General features: G+C 41.2%; 1 protein-coding gene across 2 annotated transcripts in view; it reads right to left on the reverse strand.

Annotated features, from left to right (window-relative positions):
* Positions 1-2,254: 2,254 nt before the first annotated feature.
* Positions 2,255-23,810, reverse strand: part of CFLAR (CASP8 and FADD like apoptosis regulator) — a 37,895-nt gene continuing 16,339 nt past the window's right edge. For both annotated transcript variants that reach the window (XM_089519419.1, XM_089519418.1), the window contains 8 exons: positions 22,691-22,802; positions 18,279-18,414; positions 16,438-16,526; positions 14,253-14,298; positions 13,093-13,142; positions 12,476-12,551; positions 5,899-6,373; positions 2,255-3,704 (listed from right to left, as the gene is read on the reverse strand). In XM_089519419.1, the coding sequence (XP_089375545.1) occupies positions 3,569-3,704; positions 5,899-6,373; positions 12,476-12,551; positions 13,093-13,142; positions 14,253-14,298; positions 16,438-16,526; positions 18,279-18,414; positions 22,691-22,802 (1,120 nt within the window). In that variant the 3' untranslated portion in view covers positions 2,255-3,568. The remainder of the gene's footprint in view (positions 3,705-5,898; positions 6,374-12,475; positions 12,552-13,092; positions 13,143-14,252; positions 14,299-16,437; positions 16,527-18,278; positions 18,415-22,690; positions 22,803-23,810) is intronic.

Raw genomic sequence — 23,810 nt, forward strand, 5'->3', positions numbered from 1 at the left:
AGTAGACTTTTGTTTGCTAAAAAAAATAAAACAGATAGAAAATCTGGAAGATCCCAAAGGCTTTGACAGTCTGTATTTCAAAGTACTATATTATAACCAAAATCAGAAAGAAAAAGTTCTGGTATTTTAAAAGTACAATAAAACAGCAATATATTATTTAAACATAAGCCCCTTAAAACAGATATGAAGACTGGGTAATATTAACAGACAGTTTTAATAATATAATAATTATAAAGTCTGGAAATATATATTCAAAATATAAAAACTTCAGCAAAGGATATTGTGCAGGTAGAATGGAATAAGATACAGTCCATCCTTGCCTTACGCGGGGGATCCGTTCCGGATCCCGCCGCGTAAGGCAAATTCCGCCTATGCTCGAGCCCCATTGGAAACAATGGGGCTTGTGCGCGGCGGCACAGGGCGCACGCGCCCATTCAATTGAATGGGACGCACCTCCCCTTCCGCCCCGTGCGCGCCCCACGGCTTGAGTGCGTATGCTCAAGGCCGCGTATGGCGTGCCCGCGTATGGCGCAGGCACGCTGTATTTATCATTTTGGCTGCGCACACTTTCATTTCACCTTTGTTATTTTCTCAATTTGGCTAACTACTAAGGACAGACTTTTAAAAACCACACAGCACAACTAAACATGCTAGGTATTTCTACAACCACACCAAAGGATATGTGCACATCTCTAATTAAAACACGTTTGCAGCCTTAGTGCTTGCTATATAGGGAAGAATCTGAAGAGCTGCTGCTATGTGAACAAACACTGGGGAAGATGGAGCAGTGATCTTTCTCAGTGTAAGGTGGCTTCCTTCATGTACCACCTATTTTCTCAAGGTTAGTCAAAGCTTGTAAATTATTTGGATTACAGTTCCCAGCATCATGTCCAGTCAGGCTGGCTGATGAATTCTGGGAGCTGTGTCAATTAAAAATGCCACTACAAGCTCTGGAGCTAACTTGTAAAAACCACTGCTTATATAGTTTGGTGCACCCAAATCCACTGAAATCAGTGCACTCAAAAAAGAAACCAAATTCTTCATAGGGTTATGCAATAAAAATGCCTTGAGTTTTCTGTGTTTTATTAATCATATAGAATAAAAAGTGCAAGACCCGTGTTTTTTTGTGGGTTTTTTGGGCTATGTGGCCATGTTCTAGAAAGTTTTCTTCCTGATGTTTCGCCAGCATCTGCGGCTGGCATCTGAAGATGCCACAGATGCTGGTGAAATATCAGGAAGAAAACTTTCTAGAACATGGCCACATAGCCCAAAAAACCCACAAAAAAACATGGATACCGGCCATGAAAGCCTTCAACTTCACAGTGCGAGACTCCTTTAAAAACAGATAGCTGGACTGGATAAGTGAAAGCAAACAGACTTCGTGCATACACAAACAAATAATTCAAGGCAAAACAGGATTCTTCAGGAATCCAGCTGTATATGAATGCAACCAGTGTACAGTTTTGAAGCCTTTTGAAACTAATATTATGTGATCTATTTAATTTTTTTCAGTTATTACAACATCACAGCTACTTCACTACTTATTTAAAAAAAACAGAATTAAATTTAATTTTTGTATTCCTTTAGAAAGAGAAAAATAGAAATGGAGGGAGGGTTACATAACTGAATAATACTGGAATTAGTTTGGAAACCTACTATAACAGAAGCTGCTTTGGTCACTACACCTTAACAGAAAACTCGGAATCTGGAAAGTCATCTTCTTCGACTACAACTCCCAGCCACCATGGACAAAAAAGCTGCAATCCCCAAAAGTAACTTGTCAAGTACAGCAGAAAAGTGGGGTGTATTTTTTTTTTAAGCAAGGCAACGATGGCAAAAACAAGGTCCACATTTTGCCCCCACATCCCACCCACAGATCACGGAGCTCCCCAAACCCCAACCTGGGAGTGACCAGAAGTCACTTCCTGTTTCTGTTTTTTGAATGGTTATGGTATTAAAATATCCACCACACCAGGAGTGGCCAGTGACCTATTTGAGGAGATTTTTGCCCACAAATATTCTGGGGAATGGCAAGGGTATGGAATCTTGTAAAAAAAAAAAGGGATTAGGGTGCTGTATACAGCTTTTCTGATCCATGAATTAATATTCAAACATCTATTTTAGCAGAAATGAACTTCCTGAGATCTAATTTAAGATAAGGAACAATTCTTCATGACAATATTTCCAGAAATATGTACATTTATAAAAAGACTAAAGTGTTTTGTGAGAGTTGGAAGGAAAACACAACAAAAAATGACAGAAAATCTGCTTTAAGAAAATAACACAAGTTACACCTACAAGTGAAACACAGAATATTGATTAGACAAATGAGAAGTATAAATAAATATTACTGATAACAATTATACTTAACATTTCTGAATTATTGCCTGTTCAACAATTGCCAGCAGAAAAACAGATGATTTCAATCCCATACCATGTCTTATTTGTTATTCTCTGCAATTTACCACAATATCAGTACTTCCATCTCACCCAAAACTTCTTCCATATTCCTTGCCACATGCCTGCTTCCCCAAGTAAACTAATTTAGTTTGTCATGAACACACAACAGCAAAGATTCTGCTAGAATAGCAATGTCTTAGTGCTATGCCTATGCTATGTGAGGCCTCTCAGCTGCCTATGCTTAGTAGAAAACTAAGTTCTGAATATAAAGGATGTGGGAAGGAGTATATCAGCCATCTGTGCAATTCCACACTAAAATAATTGGTGGCCAGGGACTAAAGAGGAAGAGCTACCCACTGAAACAATTATTCTGTGACATACTCTCAGTAAATATTGGAAAAGGCCTAATAGTGGTACAGGATGCAATTCCAAGATTATGTCCAAGAAAGACACTGAATCTCAACAACCAGGCTAGGCACAATGTACAGGAGATTCCAACTAGTATATTTTATAACCCAGACCAACCTTCTCCCAAGCTGGTGCCCTTCAGAAGTACTAGACTGCAACATCCCAGCCACTATGGCTATTTGGATTATGGTAGTCCAGGACATCTGGGTGGCAGCATTTTAAGAAAGGCTGGCATTTAGACCTTCAAAGCCTGTGAACAGCAAGATTTCAAAAGCAAGTGTCTGTTGCTCAGGCTCAGAGATGTACCTCTTTTGCTATGTCTTTTCCTTAATGGTATTTGTACCAGAGAGCCCTTTATCTAACAAAGTCAAGTCTTTATCGCTTTACGTACTAGGGGGCTGATGGCAGCCAAGGCCTCTATCTGTCTGCAGAACTGATCTGTGTAGGGCCTCAAAAGTGTCTTCTCTTGATCTGACACCCACTCAGGAGGACAAGAAAGAAATATATTTCTCTGAAGGAAACCCAACAAATGCTCATCAGAGGCAACTTAAAAGAAAGGCACATTATCAATGACATCTAGAACCTGCTACAGTAGCATAAGTAATGTGCCAGATATTTATCAGTTGTGTCCCACAGCAGCTTTAAACATACAACATGCTTCTTAATACCACAGCACTTGGTTCCTCAAAAGAAAGACACTGGGTAACTTTCCAGAACACTCCTCTTCAGGTCACACTCATCTCAGGTTAGGTTTGTATGTTTAGCTGTCAGAAAGAAAAAGCTTTTTCCTGAGGGTGTGCTTCAACACAAGTGAATACTGCTCTGCAGGGTTAGTCCTGTTCCTTTCATAAACTCTGTTGTTCAGCTCCACAAGAATATCCAGGAGAGGCAGGTTCCTGCAAAGAAAAGGAATTGTGGAGAGGAAGAATGAAGTCTTTCAATACTGAAGATAACATCACTTCTAAAACCTTGAAAAATAATCTCCAGATGAACAGCTCTGTGCTTTGGAAACCTTTTTTTATTATTTTGCTATTTGATATAGTAAAGGTAAAAAGATCAAGATAAAGGTTTCCCTTTTGACAAGGTTGTCAAGTCCAACTGTAGGGGGCGTGCTCATCTCCGTTACTAAGCTGAAGACCCAGCACTGTCCATGAACGCTGTTACCTTCCCACCAAAGTAGTACCTATTTATCTATTTGCGCTTTTACATGCTTTCAAACTGCTAGGTTGGCAGAAGCTGGGACTAATGACAGGAGCTCACCTCATCACACAGTGCTTTGGTTTCTAACTGTTGACCTGCCTATCTTGCAATTGTCACAGTCAGTGTCTTAATCACTGAGCCATTGCTTCTTATTTGATATAGTGTCATCCAGTTATGTATTCTGTGTAACACAAATCTGAAAATTCCTCCCAAAAGGATACTTCCTAAGTCATATTTATTCAATAGCAAATACCGTTAGTTTCAACAGTGCTTGTTCTTGTTATGTGCCTTCAAATTAATTCTGACATGGCAACCCTCATATGGCTATCTTGGCAAAGTATTTATTCGAAGGGAGTTTTGTCATTGCCTTTCTCTGAGGCCAAGAAGAGTGTGCTTTGCTCAAGGTCACAGAGTTAGTTTTCCTGTCTCAGTGAAAATTCAAATCCTGATCTCCTCAAGTCCCAGTCCAACTCTCAAACCACTCTGTAGTGGCTTTGTTCAGTGTGAACAGAGACTTCTGTTCATCCATTTTCAGAATGAATTGAACAGAGCCCCCTTCTTACTAAATGTACTTAGGGCTATGGCCCTAACAGACTCATGGTTGGGTATTTGACATCGTTCCTACACCTGCAAATCAGGCTTCTTTCTTGCACTTTCTGCAGTATGAAGTACAAGGCTGTTAAAAGACTGGGGGAATTGTAGTCCAAAAATAAAGAGGGCCAGTGATTCCCTAGTCCTTACAAAACAGGAGAACCCATCTCCTCAAAGCCAGTAGAGTTGGAAACAGGAGGACCATCTTTATATATGAAAAGATTTATGCTTTCACAGAGGTTTCCATCCCATGCCTGGAGGAGGATCCCAAAAATATAGGCCACGGTGTAAAGCCCTTGAAGGGCATGGCCCTCCCATTAGCTTTTGCATGTGGAACTAAATATGGAACCATCGGTGCTCACAGAGAACAGAAAAACCTCTGCTTGCAGAGACACAAGTGTGCATCAAAGCTGTGGCAATTTTATCCATGTCGCTTTTGACAGGAAACTGTAACAGAGCTGCATGCATCACCTGGTAAAGATGTACCGAGTGTATAGACATTCTGTGCAAAGAAAATTTTTCTTTTGCATATATATAATTTTATACTGCATGAAAATCTGCATTGGTCATTCCATTTCCCCTAATTATGATGGCTTTAAGTGAAACCTGAGTCTTTCAGATAATTAGATTTTGCAGATTGAGGCCTCTGGCCCCTCCATGAGCATGCCCTGAGATGCCACAGTCCTGAGTCTGGCTGCTGCCCGCAATAAACTGCCGGCAGGGAGCGCTTTTTTGCACTCCTTTTGTAGCTGGATTTGGGCTGCCTTCAGCCTAATCCGGGGGCATGCGTCATCGGAATGCCACACCCCCAGACTGGCCCAAAGGCGGCACTTTTGGTCTGTCTGTTTCAGGCCAGCGTCACAGTTCTGTGCATCTTCCACACTCTGTAGAACATTCCCATGGGAATGTTTAGGAGCAAGTACTGAAACAGTGCGTAAAACAGAGGAGGGCAAAGTGTAGTCCTGGAGCCATTAGCAGCCCCTGGATATGGTTTTTCTGGCACATGAGCCTTCCAGACCACCCATTCTCTAACTCCCCCTAGGCTAAATTCCTCCACCTGAAAGTCTACAGGAAAAGATATTGACCTTTTAAACAGTTTGCTAGCATGTTACGAACTGTTTAACATCAAAAATATGAGTTTTTCAAAACCAGAAGCTGGCTTCTGGTCACTTTTTGTTTTGTTTTGGTGTTTTTGTTTGTTTGTTTTTTGGCTGTCTGTGCACCTCTGAGAGTCCTGGGGCAGAGAACTGGCTGCCAGACCTTCCCCAGTAGCCCACCCTGATCAAAACAACCTCCTACCTCTTGCGTGGATCAATCAAAAGCTCTGCTAGAGCTGTCAGATAGTAGGAAGAGGAGTTTGGTGATCTCTCTAAGGCTGATGCATCCAGTGTACTCTGGCTCCAGAGGACGTCTGCTACTTGTGGAATAGTACACAAATCTCCATCTGCTTCAACCAGACTGGTATTATGTTGCCAATTACTGGCTTCAACATAGTTCTGAATGAAAAAGAGTTTTGGCTTTCCCAAGAGGTCAGGACATCTGTCGCCAACAAAATAATGCTTCAGCCTCTCCAGTGAGAATCCAGGAACATGATCTGTGCAGAAGATGTGCTGATGGTTCCCTCGGCTGACCAGGATACAAACAAAGCAGTCATAGCCTTTGTGTTCTCTTAGTCTTGCTACATCATTCAACTCACGCATCATGGAACCCACATTCAGGAACAGGTGACAACGAACCTCAAAATGCAGTGCCCTGAAGGTGTCTGCCAGCATTTCTAAAGAATGAAAAGCAACCCAAGAAAGAAGGAAAGATGAATAGATACCATTCCCACAAGCAAATCCAAGTTATGCATAGCCAAACTGGGCTGTAGATCTGGCTACACTCACAAATCATCATCATCAATTTATTTAATATTTATAAGACTACCCCTGCCTGCAAGTTCTTTATCTAACAGACATGAAACAAAAGGGAAAGGAAGGAGGTGGAGGCTGGATGAAAAATGTAAGCACTGAACATCTTCTTTCCTACCCAATCTGTGGCTGATGCTCTTCTTTTGCCAAGATGTTTATTCCTGGAAGGCAAGGAGGCATTGCTTTGCCCTGGTATCACTGGTTGATAGATGAGGCCAGTTCTTCAGTTCTGCCATTTGAGGGCAAATGTGCGCTCAAATCAAGCAATCTCTAGAAAGTGAGGGAAGCAGGCTCTCATCAACTGGTGATGGATGGCCCAAATTGGCCACCCCCTGACAAACAATGTTTTTCCTGGAAGAATGTGTGTGGAGCTTTGCAGTAACCCCTGATTCAGGGACATAAGTTAGGTTCAGGCTGGACTACTGATGTGTTTTTTCTGCTGGGTCACATCTGTCTTCATTACAGTACTTATTTAGTAGACAGTCAGCGTGGTGTAGTGGTTTGAGCATTAAGACTCTAGCTCTGGAGAATAGGGTATGAATCCCCACTCATCCATGGAAACTGACTGGATGACCTCTGGCAAGTCACACTCTCTCAATCTCTGAGGAAAGGAAACAAATCCTGCTGAGAAAATCCTGTGATAGGTTCTTAGGTTTGCCTTAACAACAAACAACAACATATCTAATGTAGACTCTCAATCACCTAAAACAGCAAATTAGTAAATTCCTATCTTATGTATTCAGATGATACAGTAATTTTATTTCCCTTTTGGAAAGGAACCTTAGAAGAGCCCTTCAGATTTTTTTCTACACACTATACAGAGAAGGAGCTTACAATAAGTCATCACAAGAACAAAATTCTGGGTTTTAGCCCCAAACTTATCATGATACAGAACAGGTCACACTATGTAAGCATTTGATAGTGGTTTTTCAGTCATTTGGGACATGGGGAGTGCAATCTTTTAGAATGCCCAAAGAACAGTTCTCATCCATAAAGAAATTTTCTCGAAAGGAGGCTCAAACATATGCCTTCTGTAAAAAAAAATAAAAATCTTCCAGAGCAAAGTAATATCACAACTTTTGTACAGTTCTCAGATGTGCATTTATAAATTTCTGCATGCCATCCTTGATTTTCCACATTGCCTTTCCGATGGTCCTGCTTGAAGCACATACTTGCTACTACATAATTAGTTATTGGCTTAAGGTGAATCTTATTCCTTCTGGCCTAGCCCCTGAAATTAATCAACAATTTTTCCTCTGCTTGGATCTGTGGCTGTTAAACTGAGATTACAACTGTATGGGTTTTCCCTTTCAGTACCAGTGTGTTTGAGACTCCCTAAGGCCAGGAAAACAAGAAACAGAGCTGGGACATAACCTTGCAGAGCAAGAACCAAACACTATCCTGCAGTATGAACCATGGCACAGACTTTGCTCCCACAGATTGTCTTTACTCTCTGGAAATGCCTAATCAGCCCCAATAGAAGGGAGAGATGACAAATTCCTTATGCACAGTGTATGTGGCATTGTCAGTCAAGCATCACTGAAATGGCTAAATATAGTCTGTTCTATTGGCTTTATTGTAAATCATATTTGTTTCCAATTTATACACCCAATTTTGGAAAACTTCACAAGCAGATATCATTTGTATACTCTCTTCTTTCAGATTTCTCTAAAGAATGCAGAAGAGTGCAAAGTTTTCTATGTTAGTATGTTCTACTGGAAGGAAGCTGGTCAAATCCCATTATGGCTCAACTAGATCTTAAAGAATGCTATTAGGTACTGATTTAGAAGCTGGTTGTTGAACTGCCACTTATGTACTCACATAGGAATTCTTGTTACCTGGAAGCTGTGGGTTTTTAAACCTTGATTTTCTGTTATATTCTGCTTTTGTCCTTCCTGATCTGTGATCATAATAAAGTTGACTGGACACCAGAAGAGTGGGTGGTGTCCAAAAAGTCAAACATAATCTGTCAGATTCATAGCAGCTGCATTTCTTGCCTGTTTCTAGGCCCCAACTGGAAATACTTTTAAAATACTGCCAGTTTCCTTCAGTCCACAACTGGGACGAAATTACCTTAAGGACAGCTTTTGCCAATATGACGCTTACAGATCACCATATGAAATGCTGTTCATAGTGATGGCACTAACTATGTGAGATTTGATCATCTCCTTCTTTCTAGATTTTAGACACACAGGTATTTAATGCTTCATTATTCTGTTTTTTCAATTTGTTTCATCGCTGCTCATGTCTTTTATTGTTACCTGTTTGTTTTATTGCTTATTATGGCAATTTTCCTATTTATTCTGTTTGCTTTTTGAATGTATTTTATATTACAGAAAACAGTCTCCAAGTATCAGAAAATGGGAATTATACAACTCCGTTTAACAGGAGAGGGGAACTTTGCTAGCCCTCCTGCTGCCAATGATGGAAGGTGGCAGCCCAGTTAGGACTTTTGTTTTAAAAAAATCCTAATAGGATTACCAAAATCAAGTGCAGCATCAGAATGTATGTATCAATAATAGTCTACATATACAATTGGGATCTGCAAAAAAAAGGATTGTGATGTATGCTGTGTGTTTTCAAGTCATTTTTGACTTATGGTGACCCTGAGGCAAACCTATCAAGGGATTACCATAGCAAGATTTATTTGAGAGGGTTTGTCATTGCCTTCTCCTAAGGAAGAAAGCATTCCCTTCCTAGTAAGAATGTTCCTCTTCAGAGATTGAGCCATTCATAACCTCCTCCACAATTCCAGCCCCAACCCCATTATCAGATTTTCTTTTCCAACCAGCAGTTAATATTCTGTGCCAACTGAGCATGCTCAGTCCCCACTGGGCTGTTTTAGTGGCAGTGATTATGTCCATTCATCTTGACTAAACTCTAAAATACAGCCTAACCAGTAGGGAGCAATATTGTCTAGTTATTACTGACCTAATTCATTGTAAAACCACCTCTGACTACTCCTCGCCTAAGAAAGCACTATGAAATTAATGGGGTGTCCGTAAGTCAACAGGCAATTTGAAGGCACAGACACAGACTAATAGTTGAGAAGCGGGGGGCAATGGTAGATTGTAAACCCCCCAGGCTAATTTTTAAATGAATAGCTTCATAAAACTTCACATGTAACATTTTTATTCAGGGTTTGAATTCCTGCTAGGCCATGGAACCAACTCCACTGGGTGACCTTGGGCAAATCACATACTGTCAGCAGCAACAAGAAGAATTAAGAATACAGGCAAGACATGCCGAGGAATGAAAAAAGAAATCGTCTTGCCCCTTCCTGTTGTCTTCCAATATATATGTGGAAATGTTATTCTTCTAAAACATTTGTGGGGGAATTTCTGTGGAACAGTCAAAACCTCCTGATTTCTCTGCAAAGCTTTTTTTCCTTGACTATTGACTTAAGAGGAAAGTATTTATAGGTAATCATTTCACCTATGCTGGCATGGTGGATGACTGGGAATGAAGTTTATTTCATGCTTAAAGAGCCCATTTGGACTACAGTCAGCAATGTTTCCTGAGACCATGAGTAGTGATTTCCTCCCAAGGATTAATGGGTTCCTAAAGGAAGTTAAGTGTGCCATGATGCAAGCGAATCTTCTAATAGGATGTCTCCCAAGTTAACTGTATATGAGATTAGATTGCAAGTTTGCACTCCTATGCACACCTACTTGGGATCAACCCCAGTGAAAGTGCAGTTTATTTCTGGACAAACATACTACTATTCTGTTGAACGTTTCTGAATTGAAGCTTGAGTCCTATACTTCCCTGGATTATACCCTTGAGCCATGTGCTGCTGCTGTGTGTGCAGGTGGGCAATGTGTGGCCTTCTAGATGTTTTTGATCCACAACTCCCATCAGCCTCTAGCAAGCACAGGCCGTTGTGAATACCAATGGGAGTTGAAGTCCCACAACCTCTAAAGGACCACAACTAACCTGTCCTATTTGAACGGCATGTCCCTTCACTGAATCTTAGAAAGGACCCTGATTTATGTATTTGGCATTTGGAACTTTTAATGGCATCAGCAAAAACAGCAGTATCCTCAGGCAATCCCTGGGAATGGTTTTATCCATTTTCTATTTCTTTATTACCCATTCTCAAAAAGAGTTATCAGGACTGTGCAGGAAACTGTGAGGGATAAGCCCATTTGTGTCTTATTTACTACTAATACTAGAGAAGAGTTTAGAAAAAGTTGCTCTTTAGACTACAATACTAGTCATGCTGGCTACAGAATTCTGGGAGCTGAAGGCCAAAAATACTTTTTCCAAGCTCAGTCATAGCAGTTTCAATTGCCCAGGTACCTGTTCCTCTGTAACTGGAAGAGCACTATCCATGTAGAAGAGAAAATTGTGAATGAGCCCAAGGAAAACCACACAGTTTGCAGAAGCACTACAATTCTGGAAAGGAAATCCTCCCAAAGTGCAATATTCTGTTACAGATCCCACCTGTCTTGAAGCATCTTGCACTGATATGCTGTCATGCTTTAGTTATGGTGCATTTCACTCTGTGGCTTTTAGCATGAGCAATATTCTCTCTCTTCCTGTCTGCCCACAGACATTATTCTTTTCTGTTAAAAGAAACTTCCTGAATTGAGAAGACATCTTCCCAAGTACAAAGCTCAGTAAAGCTAGGACTCCATCTCCTAAAATGTGCCCCCAGCCAGCATGGCCCCTGAGTGAAAGATTCTATGAGTTGGTGGTCAACCCCTTATCTTTTCTAAGCTCCATTCCTGTATCCTTATAATGACCTCACAGAATCATTTAGGACAACACATGTAAGCTGTATATTGAAGTGTGTTTATTTCCCACAGTTGCTGTAGACGAGAAAGGGGAAAGAAGCTCACCGCCTTCCCTTTCTCCCTGTTCCAAAGCTCCCTAAGGCATCAAGCAGCCCCATTTTCCCTCACTCTGCATGTTATTTTTAGCCACTTCTGTGTTTCCAGGGCCAGGTTTCAAATCCTTAAGAGATTTCTTTGTTTCTGCTACATAAAAGTCTCTCAGGAATATCTCAAAGTGATTACAGAGGAGAAAAAAACCATGCAAGGGGTAGCCTACATGTATCCTCTAGAAAGAATTTTATTTGCATGATGTACCAAAAATGTTTTTAAAAGGAAAGGAAAAGGAAATTACAGTCTGCTCTTTCTTTATGTGAGGGCTCCGTTCTGGAAAAAAAAACCCACGTAAAGGGAATTCCGCCTATGTTTGAGCCCCATTTAAATGCACACCGCCTCTTTTCCCAATCCAGCTTTCTGCGTATGCTGAAAGCCACGTAAGGCACGCCCACGTGTGACACACTGTATTTGTCTATTTTTAGAGGAAACAAAGCTCCCAAGAAGGCTCTCAGACTCATTGAAAGAAAGAATATAGACAGAATAATGAGAAACTCTGGATTTTAACTTCAACCCCAAGAGAATATTTCACATTGGATTAGTTACCCTGGGAAATAACCCTAATCTCTAGTGGTACATGTGCAGCTGCAGACATGGATTAGGTACCCTACTTTACCCAGTAATATTTAGTTTTTTAAATCCTTATTTTATCAACTGTGGGTTGGTAAGGTAGTTAAAATGTGAAGGAGCAATTAAGAGAGCTCAAGTAAGGTTATCTAAGGCAGTTTCTCCATACTGACCTAAAGGTGTGCACCAACCATAAGATTCAGATTCAGTCTACTTTGGAGAGCCCTACTTCAATTTGAATAGCCCACATCTGTCCAAATCAGTATGGTTGTTCAGGATTCTGCCAAAACCAAAGCACATCCTTTTCCTTGTTGACAGAAAGATGTCTTAAAATACCTGCTGTGTGTCATAATAAACCATGTCCTACCTTGCTAACTCTACTTGAGGATGTTCACATCATGAGTCAAGGCTCAGCTATCAGGTGGGGAGGATTATAGCACAACACATTTGGAAGGCTCCAAGCTGTTGTGGAGCCTTCTAGGATGGAGAAATCATTTCCCCGACACTTACCTGCATCATTGCCAATACAGTCTATAATCAGGCACACTCCTAAGGGCTGACTCTGCATCCTGTACTTGCTAATCACCTGCAAAGATAACAAAAGTAAGTCCTCTTCAACCCACAGGTCTCCTTCTTTTTTACTCTTCACACTTGAAGGTACTTCTCTGTCTTCTCTGATAGACTATATAACCCAGTTGTTTGCATTTGAGTGACAGAAGGCATTTGACAGCAGAGGTATTGGACATGGCATTGTTCCTTGACATCAATGTCCTTTGCCTGCCATATAAAACAGGAGAGGACATCAGGGAGAAGTCATTGCCTGGCATCCTATACTGCCCAATTTAGTGTAAGAATTCTAGGACTCCCCATTCACCATCCCTAGGATTCACATTTTTGCTGTGATGACGTCCCCTGAATGGTAATTCTGTGGGTAGTGGGGAGGGGGGGGTTGGATAAGTGTCTGGCTATGCCCTATGGGAGTTGCTACCAAACAACATCTGGAAGATCAGAAGTTCTCCAGTCATGTTGTGACATTTGTTACTTTTTGAAAGCCTTTAGGGGATTTCTATATTGAACAGAAGGGGTCTGGATGGTAACATGATGGGATGGCTGTCCTTGCACAATACCTGCACCGCGGCTCCTCCTGTTTCTGGTATTGATATGTGAACAGGTTCAGCTGTGGACAGAGAATTCAATCTTGTTATCTTCAGAACACCACAGTAGCAGTTTTAACTTTTAAAACAAAGACTTATGCTTTACAATATCAGTAACATTTTGGCTAGTCAAACTCTCTCACATCACCTCGGACACAAACGTACATCCAAGACAGGGTGACTAGGATGGCTATGGGGTAGTGTTACCATAACTATAATTCTGAGCAGATTTTGGAGCAGGATAAAGTACTGCAAAACTTCATCATGCCAGATGAAAGTACCTGTCCTCCCTCACCTTACAAACCTCAATTTTCAGCTGCCACTGTCCCCTTCAACACAGCTATTGCCTCCCTGGTGCAGACTGGGGAAGATGGTGTAGGTAGGTGCTGGCAACAAGAACAGAGATGGGCGTACCTCTGTGCCCTTCACCCCATTCTCTACTGGGGAAGAAACAGCCATGTTGTGAGGGGATGGCTGGATCCAAAAGTTGGTGTTTGGAAGGTAAGGGAAGACTGGCTTGGTGGAGCCTTGTCCCAGACCCAGTCTGGCAAACCTACTCCAAGTTGTTGTTGTTTGCCTTCAAGTCATTTCTGACTTATAGGGACCCTAAGGTGAACCTATCATGGGGGTTTCTTGGCAAGTTCCTTCAGAGGGGGTTTGCCATTGCCAGCCTCTGAAGATGAGTGTGACTTGCCCAAGGTCATCTAGTGGCTTTCATGGCCAGGACATACATATTAAAAAACTTGGAGAAGAGCTAGTCTTACTAGTGTGTAGCCATGTGAAGCAGCAATTAAAGTGTTGAGTTAGAGCAAGTTAGGACAAGGAAAATCCCAGTTAAAACCTCTGAGCATTCTTACATAATAATGAAAGAACATGAACATGGCACGCGTTTGTCAATGAACTGAAAATCCAACAATGCACGCATAAAATGCTATTCAAAAGTAAGTGCCATTAAGACCAGTGGCTGTAAGGTAGGCTTGGGGATCATTTAATCCCACAACTATAATTAAATTCAAACTATTATCAGCTCCTATCAGCCTGGGTGATGACAAGAGCTAATAGAAACACCAATTCATCAACATATGGATGGGAACAGGTTCTCCTTTACTGTTGTAAGGATTGACAGACCTTACCTTTAACAGCACATGCTCTATTTAGCAACATTCCTTTATTCATGATCTGCAAATAAAAATTTAAAATAAATTTTTAAATGAACATAAAATCATTATCTTTCACTAATAATGCACCACAGGACTGTGCTATGGTGGCAAAGGCAGAAAATCTCATGATGGTGATTATTAGGAAAATATTAATGGCCAGTATAACATATAAATGTAAATACTGTAAATCCACATTATGGACATAGCAGTTCTAATTAACCCATCTCTAAACTGGCATTGTGGGGGTTTATTTAATTACACATACAACGTGGAGACAGATTTCTCTCCTTTTTCTATCTCCGTCGCTTTCAACCTATTTATCACCTAATAGAGCTGATTCAGAGTGAACTCTGGACACGTGAAAGAAAGGATTCTTCCACTCCTAATGCATGTAAAGAATTTTCTTGCTGAAGATATGGCAATGGCCACTGTCTTAGATGGTGGGAATTAAAGGGAATTAAACACATTTGCAGGGAAGCGGGTCCATCAGTGTTTTTTTGCCTATATTTGTTCAATAGAAATTCTCACATTCAGACACAGTATACCTCTGAATGCCAGTTGTCAAAGGAGGACACACAGCTGGGAACAACTATTACCTTCATGTTCTTACTTCTAAACTGCTCAGTCACTCACTACAAGATCCAAGATGCTTGGCTAAATAAGCCTTTGGTCTCATCCAGTTGGAGTACTCTTGTGTTTGTATCCTAGAGCTTCTATAGACGAGATGGGGTACTTTAGGCCCTGGGGGCCAAATCTGATCTCCCCACAGTCTAAGTCTGGCCCTCTGAAGTTCCCTAGATGTCTGTGCTCTCTTCTCTGTGACATTATCCAAGTTCCTTCTCCCCCATTCAAAAAACTTGAAACATCTCTCCTCAGGATTTGTTTCTGGCAATTAAGAACTTGTAAACTAAAATATCCTGACATTTTTGGCCTTACTCTTTTGCCTTCCCCCTCTCCTTCAGGCTGAGAGATGCATCCTTATGCAAAAAATCCATCTATCAATCCTTTTATGATATACAATAACATTAACTAAAGCTGAAATAAGCAAACTTTTAAGTCACAAAGTCCAAATACTATCTTGTGTTCAGGATTGTATATGTACACACATCTCACCAGCAATCCCACATATAAATTATTCATTTGTCACACTGAGCAGCAGTAGAAAAAGAGCATTCTGTGTGTGAAACAATAGGGAAATGATACAAGCATCCTTCAAAATGATTTACTGAGGTAAACAAAAGAGTGTTGCAAAGCTGAAGCATCAAAGGATAGCCTTGCACATGCTGTGGTGCACATACAGAGTCCTGTGCCACATTGTCTTTAAAACATTTGCTGTCTAAAGAGGACAGAGACAGGAAAGTAGAGGCAGGAAGACGAGGAGGTCTGCCTGGTGGCATCACCAGGCTCGGTGACACCTGATGCAAGGGGCGGGGGGAGACTGCCAAGGGGGCAGTGACAGTGGACTGCGGGGGGCTGGCAGTGGTCTGCCCAGCCCTTGCTCACACCTAGTAGCTTTGTCTCCAGCTACATATCTTTATTTGAACACCTATCTCTCAGTTCTGTTCCTTATCCTGAGCGAAAGGCCTATGCTGTCTTACCGTTAATGTCTTATTTTTAATGTCCACCACTGGCAAGCTATCAACCAAAATGCAACAGGGCCCAATTTTTCAAGCGGTGATAGCTGTAATTTGTACACTTAGTTTGTACTTGCTCACTGCATGCAAAGTACAGCTGTTACCTAATGAAAAGATGGGCCCTATTGTATGTTGTTGATAGCACACATGTGGTGGACATTAAAGGGTGGGAAAATTTCAATCACAGGACTTTCTCTCAGGATAAGATATGGTACTTATCCTCTGGGGCATCTGTAGCCCTCCAGATGGACTGCCACCATAGCCAACGGTGAAGGATGACAGGAACTGTAGTCCATCAATATCTAGAGGGCCACACCATCCCTCACTCCAGGTTTAATGGAACGTCTGGCAGAGAGATAAGAGGGCTATACTGTGCTGAGTGTAGTTAGAAAGAATCTAAAGCAGCAGCATTTCTGTCAATTCACAGTTATTAGTTATGCTGGTATTCTGTGCTTTGCAAAATGCTTTATCTTGAAACCATGTTTTGGCAACAACTTTAGTATATGGGATTACTATGCACTTACCACTGGAGGGTCAGCAAGAGACAGTTTAGGAAACGATGCCTGCAGGGTGTTTGCATAGATAGATGGAATGTCAACTGGATGCACCAGAGCTGAAAATTAAATTGAGGCTCTCAGAAATGGCACTAAAGCAGTCATTCCCTAGAGCAAATACATTCCAACACCATCCTCATCCATCTTTGAAATCTGAACCTTTTGTGGAATATCTGGTCCTTCACATGTTACCAGACCCCAACTTCCATCATCCCTAGCAAGCACAGTCAATCTCACCCACCCTTGACATTCAGACTTTCAACCTCTTCACTACAAAATATGCCCCATTTCCACATTATGAAACAGAAAATGCCCTTTCTGTTAAAAAGAAAAAAGGGAAAAGAAAAATAAATAATTTTTAAAAATATGATGGACTATGAAAGGCGACCAGGTTGGAAATGCTGCTAAATAGAATGCATTGTGTATTTGTGGTCATTAACAAGAACCAAAAGCAAAAAGTTAAGATGCTAACTAACAGTCTCTGAACCTAACACATTTAAACAAACAAGAATTTCCTTGCTCTAGATAAATTCCTATCTAAGTTCATGCAGTCAGACCTGCAGGAGAGTGGTGATGACCTTTTGTTCCTTCCTCCTGACCACAGCCTGTTTCCACAGACCTCCTTGTGGTAAGAACTGAATGTCTGCAGCGGGCAAATCCAGAACCTGAAAAAAGTTAGTTTTTTCTGGATTCACAACTCCGCCATCCTCCCTGCTAACATGGACAGTGACCATGCTGGCTGTGGGATTCTTGGAGTTATAGTCTGAAAGTATGAGTTTTCTAAGCCCTGGGTACTCAGGTAGACTACCTGTATATTTACAACATTGTAAAAATCAGGACACTTTAGGTTGAAGGGAGATGACAAAAACAGAGATGGACATCTGCTGTCAAAGTCAACCTTTCCAATGCCTGAAATTATGTGAGGACAGAAGAATAGGTATGTTGGTTGGAGGATAAGGCCAGCAGGCTCTTACCTGCTCAGCTTCTTTCATGTGATTCTAATAGAGTTACAGGGGCCTGTTACAGACAGCCAAAATAAAGCTGCTTCGAGTCACAGTGGAGGCATGGTATTTCAATGATGCATGCATCCTAAAAGTCCAGAAGCCACACCAAAGCCATGCTCCAGTCTGGAGCGTGGCTTTGGTGTGACTTCTGGACTCTTAGGATGCATGCATCATTGAAATACCATACCTCCACTGTGACTCGAAGCAGCTTTATTTTGGCTGTCTGTAACAGGCCAGGGTGAATCTCTGAACAGTACTATTAATACTTGGGTTACCAGAGTGAAATCTAGAGACAGCTCCTGTACCTTTAATGGTTCTGTAGAATTTCATCAGGTGTTGTTTGTAACCTGGTTACAGGACAAGCAACACATCCTGAAATTCCCACTTCTACACAACCATTAAAGCACAGAAGCCCTTGACGGTTTTTAATCTGGCAACCCAAACTACTAAGCTAATACTGAAGTAGTGGTATCTTAGCATGAATTTTTAGTGGTAACAAGGCAGTAGTGATGTGGAAATGCTGTATGTCTACTTTCATAACTATGAAATCTACAGATCTGGAAAGTGTTCTTCAACTTAAAAGTGTCACAGTGTGAGATATTCCTTACTGTAACAGTTATTCACAGTGTATTATTACTAGCAGTGTAATCATTCAGCAAGTCTGACTGAATCAGTGGGAGGTGGTCCCAAGTAAGGGTACATAACAGCATGAGATATGAAAGGTGTTTCCCTACCTATGCAGGCCCAGGAGCAGCTCTCCATATCAACCAGCCAAGAAGACCAAACAGGAAAACAAGCACATCTTACCTTCCCATTTGTACTTCTGGATCTTTTTTGCCAAATCTTTCCTGTGAATGTGCAAGAAGCAATTTTCTATCAAATCCAGTTGATTTGGTGACACCAGATCTAGCTTCTCAAGGTCATTTATAATAGTCAAGAAACTCTAGAAAAGTTAAAATCCATGTATTAAACAGCAGACTCTTGAGAAACTGAATGGTAAGTTAGAGAAACAGATCAGAGAACAATATGATTTTATTTTAAGCTGACCTAGATATAAAAAATAAATTTCGGTAACGTTTCCATACAACTGCAGGTGGTGGTTCCTATGTTTCCTACACCAGCAAATTCATGTCACTCACATCAGCATTACACTACCCTACTTTAACCCTGCAAAGGAGATATTCTGATCTTCTATTTTACTGATAATGGATTGATTCCAAGACACAGTAGATTATGCACCCCAAATGGACAACACAATAAGGTCATAGCTGACCAATGTCTGAGTCCAGGTTTACGGGGGCAGGTGGCAAAAAAGGGTGTGGTGTGGGGAAAGACTCTAGCATCAAAGTTCAGACTGATTTATTTTAGTTTTTATTTTTAAATTTGGAAAATTCCTAGAACTGAATACCACATTAAATAAATAGTGACAAAAGTTATGCAAGATTATTCTCCTTCCACCCCCCGTTTTAGTTTTTATACTGAAACAGAACAGCACATTTTTTAAAAATGAAGCCAGATTTGTCAATCTAAACACTTGGTGTAATCACACTCTTCTCCAAACTTGTGTCAGCCAGATATTTTGGCTTACAACTCCTATTCGGGCCGGTCAGCAGTCAGGGAACAATGGGAAATATAGTCCAAATCTTGGGTGGTTCCCAGGTTTCCAAATGATTAAATTCTGATGGATTACCACAGCCCCTCCTTGCCTTCAGACAAATCAGTCAATGGAAAAAAGGATGGCAGAAAACCTACAATAAAGACTGCAAGAGACCACAGGTGGGGAACCTCAGGCCCTGAGGCCATATCCACCCCAGCCCACCCCTGCCAGCAGTTCCAATTCTATCCCACGAAACCTCTCCAGAGGGCTGTGCTTCTTTACCCATGACATCCCTGTTTGATGGTTTCCCAGTTTTGTACAGTATCCTCCCCTCAATTATAAAAGGTTTAACCTTTTAATGTTTCTGTTGAACATCTAGTTATCAGCAGTAAAAATATATAGCTAAAATATGCTGGCATGTTTTCATCCCACCTTTCTGACATTTGCCCCCCACCTGGAATGTAATGGAGAGACATCCAGAACTTCTATGAAACTGAACTTGGCCCTTAGACGGCAAGAAGTTCCCCACAACTTTCTTAAGAAGACTGAACAAAAGTAATTCTTAAAATAAATTTGCATTTCGTTCCTTTACTCAGCCACTGGGGAATTCTGTGTCATATATTACAGTATGTAAGTAAGACAGGGAATTGAAAGGACTTCCCCTATTACTGACAATCCCCAAATGACCTCGCTTTCTAATAATTATATCTCCATATTACTTGAACTTCTCTAAGGCTGGATCTGCACTATTATTATTATTATTATTATTATTATTATTATTATTAACCTTTATTTATAAAGCGCTGTAAATTTACACAGCGCTGTACATACAATCTTTTTAATTGGACGGTTCCCTGCCCTCAGGCTTACAATCTAAAAAGACACGACACAAAAGGAGAAAGGAGTGGTGGTGGGGAAGGTGCCTCTCTAATAGGATAATACATATAAAATACATAGCAATACAGGAAATGATTCAATAAAACAGGCAACAAAAGAACATCAAATAGCAAGTGACAATTATGCAATGCCTGGGAACACTGCCCTGAACAGGATGGTCTTCAACTCCGTTTTGAAGCTGGTTAAAGAAGTGATGGCTCTTGCTCATGGGGGAAGAAGGTTCCAGGAGTAAGGGGCAGCGAGTGAAAAGGGGCGAATCCGAGATGGGGCAGAGGAAATCCTGGGCTGAGACAGCAGACCTTGACTACCAGAACGGAGGGCCCTGGTGGGAAGGTGAGGAGAAATAAGGTCTAATAAGTAAGGAGGGGCCAGCCCATGGAGGGCTTTAAACGTCGACAGCAGGAGCTTATACTGAATGCGGAAAGGGAGGGGGAGCCAGTGAAGGGATGCCAACACAGGAGAGATATGGTCACAGCGGTGGGCGGATGTGATAATGCATGCAGCTGAATGCTGGACAGAAATTAAAGGCCGGAGGTGAGAAAGAGGAAGCCCAGCCAGGAGGACATTACAGTAATCAAGTCGTGAGATCACTAGGGCATGGACCAGGATCTTGGCAGTAGAGGCAGAGAGATATGGTCAGATTTTGGCAATACTGTCTAAAAAGAATCTACAAGCCTTGGCTGTGGTCTGGATCTGAGGGATACACGACAGAGAAGAATCAAAGATAAAACCAAGACTGCCGGCTTGCTGGACTGGTTGAATAGAAATGTTGTCCACAGAGACAGAAAAGGAGTGTTGAGGGGTGGACTTAGGAGGAAAGACAAGACGCTCCGTCTTGGACATGCTGAGCTTCAAACGCTGATGGCGCATCCACTGCGAGACAGCTGTGAGGCAAGACGAAACTTGCTGTTCAAGCCTTGGAGAAAGGTCAGGAGTGGAAAGATACAACTGGGTGTCATCGGCATACAGATGGTAGGAAAAACCAAAAGAGCTGATGAGTTTACCTAAGGACAGTGTGTAGAGAGAAAACAGAAGGGGACCCAGAACAGAGCCTTAGGGAACTCCAACAGATAAGGGAACAGGAGAAGAAGTCTGACCATCTGCAACCACTGCAAAAGATCTGTCTGACAAATAAGATCTAAGCCAGTCGAGAACAGAGTCTGAGAACCCAAGGTCAGAGAGTATGTCAACTAGGAGACAGTGATCAAAGGCTGCAGACAAATCGAGAAGGATGAGAACAGAGTAAAGGCTATTAGCCTTGGCCTGTAAAAGGTCATTCGAGATCTTAGTGAGAGCTGTCTCTGTGGAATGCCTTGGGCGGAAACCAGACTGAAAGGGATCGAGAATGGAGTTGGCTTCAAGAAACTCAAGACAACGAGAATAAACAACCCATTCCAAAACTTTAGAAAGAAAAGGAAGAAGAGAAATCGGGCGATAGCTAGACAAAGAGGAAGGGTCAGGAGAAGATTTTTTCAGAATTGGGGAAATGAGAGCATGTTTGAAGTCCGACGGGAAGGAGCCTGGAGAGAGAGAGAGATTGAAGATATGGAGAAGCGAGGGGAGAAAAGAAGGAGCGATAGAGATTAGAAGACGAGTAGGAATTGAATCAAGAGAACAAGTTGCAGGTTTGCAAGAGTTCAGAAGTGTAGAGAGTTCATCCAAAGAGGCAGGAGGAAACACAGAAATTTTTTTAGGGGAGGGCGAAAGAAGATTATGAGCAGAAGAGGAATCAGGAGGGACTATCTCAGAGCGAATGGTGGTAATCTTAGAGATGAAATAATTAGCAAAGTCATTAGGAGAGAATGATGAAGAGACAGAAGGAGAGGGAGGTTTAAGCAACGAGTTGAAGATGGAGAACAAATGCTGCGGGTGCCTCTCATTGGCGGAGATCAATAAATAATGCAGAAATAATGCAGTTTTGGCATTGCTTTAACTGCCATGGCTCAATGCTATAGGATCCTGGGATTTGTAGTTTGTTATGGCACTAGAGCCTTCAAATCACAAAACTTCAAATCTACAAAACTACAAATCCCAGAATTCCATAATATATTTACAGCATGCTAATGCAGTGACAGCTGGTGGCTTCCATGTCAGGGGGCAGAGAATGTTCTTCAGGTTTTAGTTCAAATTTTAAAATTGCTGAAACTCATCCCCAAAATCAACACAGTACCTTGTACAACTCCTTCCAAGTTTTGACTACAATTCAGAATTGCCCCACTGACATGGAAAGCACCAATTGCCTGTTCTGAAGTATCAACAATTGAATTGTTCAAGTAGCCTTTTGACAAATGCAAAAACAAAGGAAAGGAAAGCCCCATTTCTCCCCATTTTTAAAATTCATTCATTTAGATTATGAACTCACTTCACTCAAAATCAGTTTTACTCAAAATTGCTAGCACAAAATTAAAATACATTTTCACAATGAACAAACATATTTCTGTGAAGACTGTACTTGTACTAGTACTTGTGAAAGATGCCTAGAATTTAGAAGTGGAAATGGCTACAATGACTTTACTTATCAAATTATTAATGCATTACACTTTTGTTTTCTCCTGACACAACTTAACTTGGTCAATTTCCCAGTTAACACTGAAGTTAATCCCACACTTTAACAAGTTAATTGTTTTTTAATTGTCAGGAGTTCACTAGGGTGCATGGACCATTCTCTGGCAAATTCAGTGAAACAATAAGACAGGAAGATCCAAGGAGAAGGACTAGTATTTACCTTTTCTTTTGTCTTCTTCACATGGGATGCACCAAGATCATTCATGAGAAGAAATACAAGAGAACGCAAGTCATCTTTGTCCAGATCTTCATTGATTTCAGTCATCAGCACCCTGCAAACACACAATTTACAATTATTTCACGTTCAGCAAAATTCTACCTGTCCTGCCTGACTGTTCTAATGTTTCCTATTGCTCAACATGTATTCCTTTCCAACATTACACATCAATTCCAGGTGGCACAGAAAGTGCAGAAGTAGGAGCCAATTTCAACATCCTCATGAAAAAAGGAAGGGGAGGAAGGCAGGCAGGCAGGCCGGAAAAAGGGAAAGGAAGACAAAAAAGGAGGGGGTCTGGATTCAGAAGAAGAAAGTGGGGAAGAAGGGGCCAGCCTCAGAAGGCAAGACAAGAGTCACCCTTTACCCCAATTCCCCATCCCCTTGCAACCTTTTGGAGGATGGCTGGATCTGCCACAGTATATGTGCTTCCTGGCTCTCCCAATTAAAGCCTTTTGCACTTGGGAGTAATTCCCATTATTCCAAGTACTAAGAAAGTTCAGAGGGAGAAAAAGGACAAGACAGAAAATGAAACTTGAGGCAGGCAGGAGCTGTCTCAGCACTACAGCTCTTATGCCATTTAGTCTTTTCATCCAGACACTCAGGATCTGGCTTTTAATCAGGGTTGAGGATGCTAAACGAAATTATGGTGCAACATCTGCGTCTTTCAGTTACTAAGCTAGGGAAAGGGTATGTGTTGATGTTTCTGAAGAAACAGAATCCTTTGTAGAAAAGCTAACTTACATTTATTTACTAACAAAAATACTGTGTTTCTAATCAGCAGATCAATATCACTTTCTGTTGACTAATCTGTAAAGAGTTTTTTGTGGGTTTTTCGGGCTGTGTGGCCATGTTCTAGCAGTGCTAGAACATGGCCACATAGCCCGAAAAACCCACAAAAAACTATGGATGCCGGCCATGAAAGCCTTCGACTTTAAATCTGTAAAGAGATTTAACATTCTTAAAGTCATTGCATTAGTGGTATTTTCTATTATGGATGTTCTTTAAATTGAAAAGCAGATGTAAATAAGTCTCCTTATTAAGGAACAAAAATTAATTGTCTGCA

Source organism: Sceloporus occidentalis, unplaced genomic scaffold (assembly GCF_023333645.1).
Source record: "Sceloporus occidentalis isolate IW3139 unplaced genomic scaffold, rSceOcc1.0.p SCAF_4, whole genome shotgun sequence".
Lineage (NCBI taxonomy): Eukaryota > Metazoa > Chordata > Lepidosauria > Squamata > Phrynosomatidae > Sceloporus > Sceloporus occidentalis.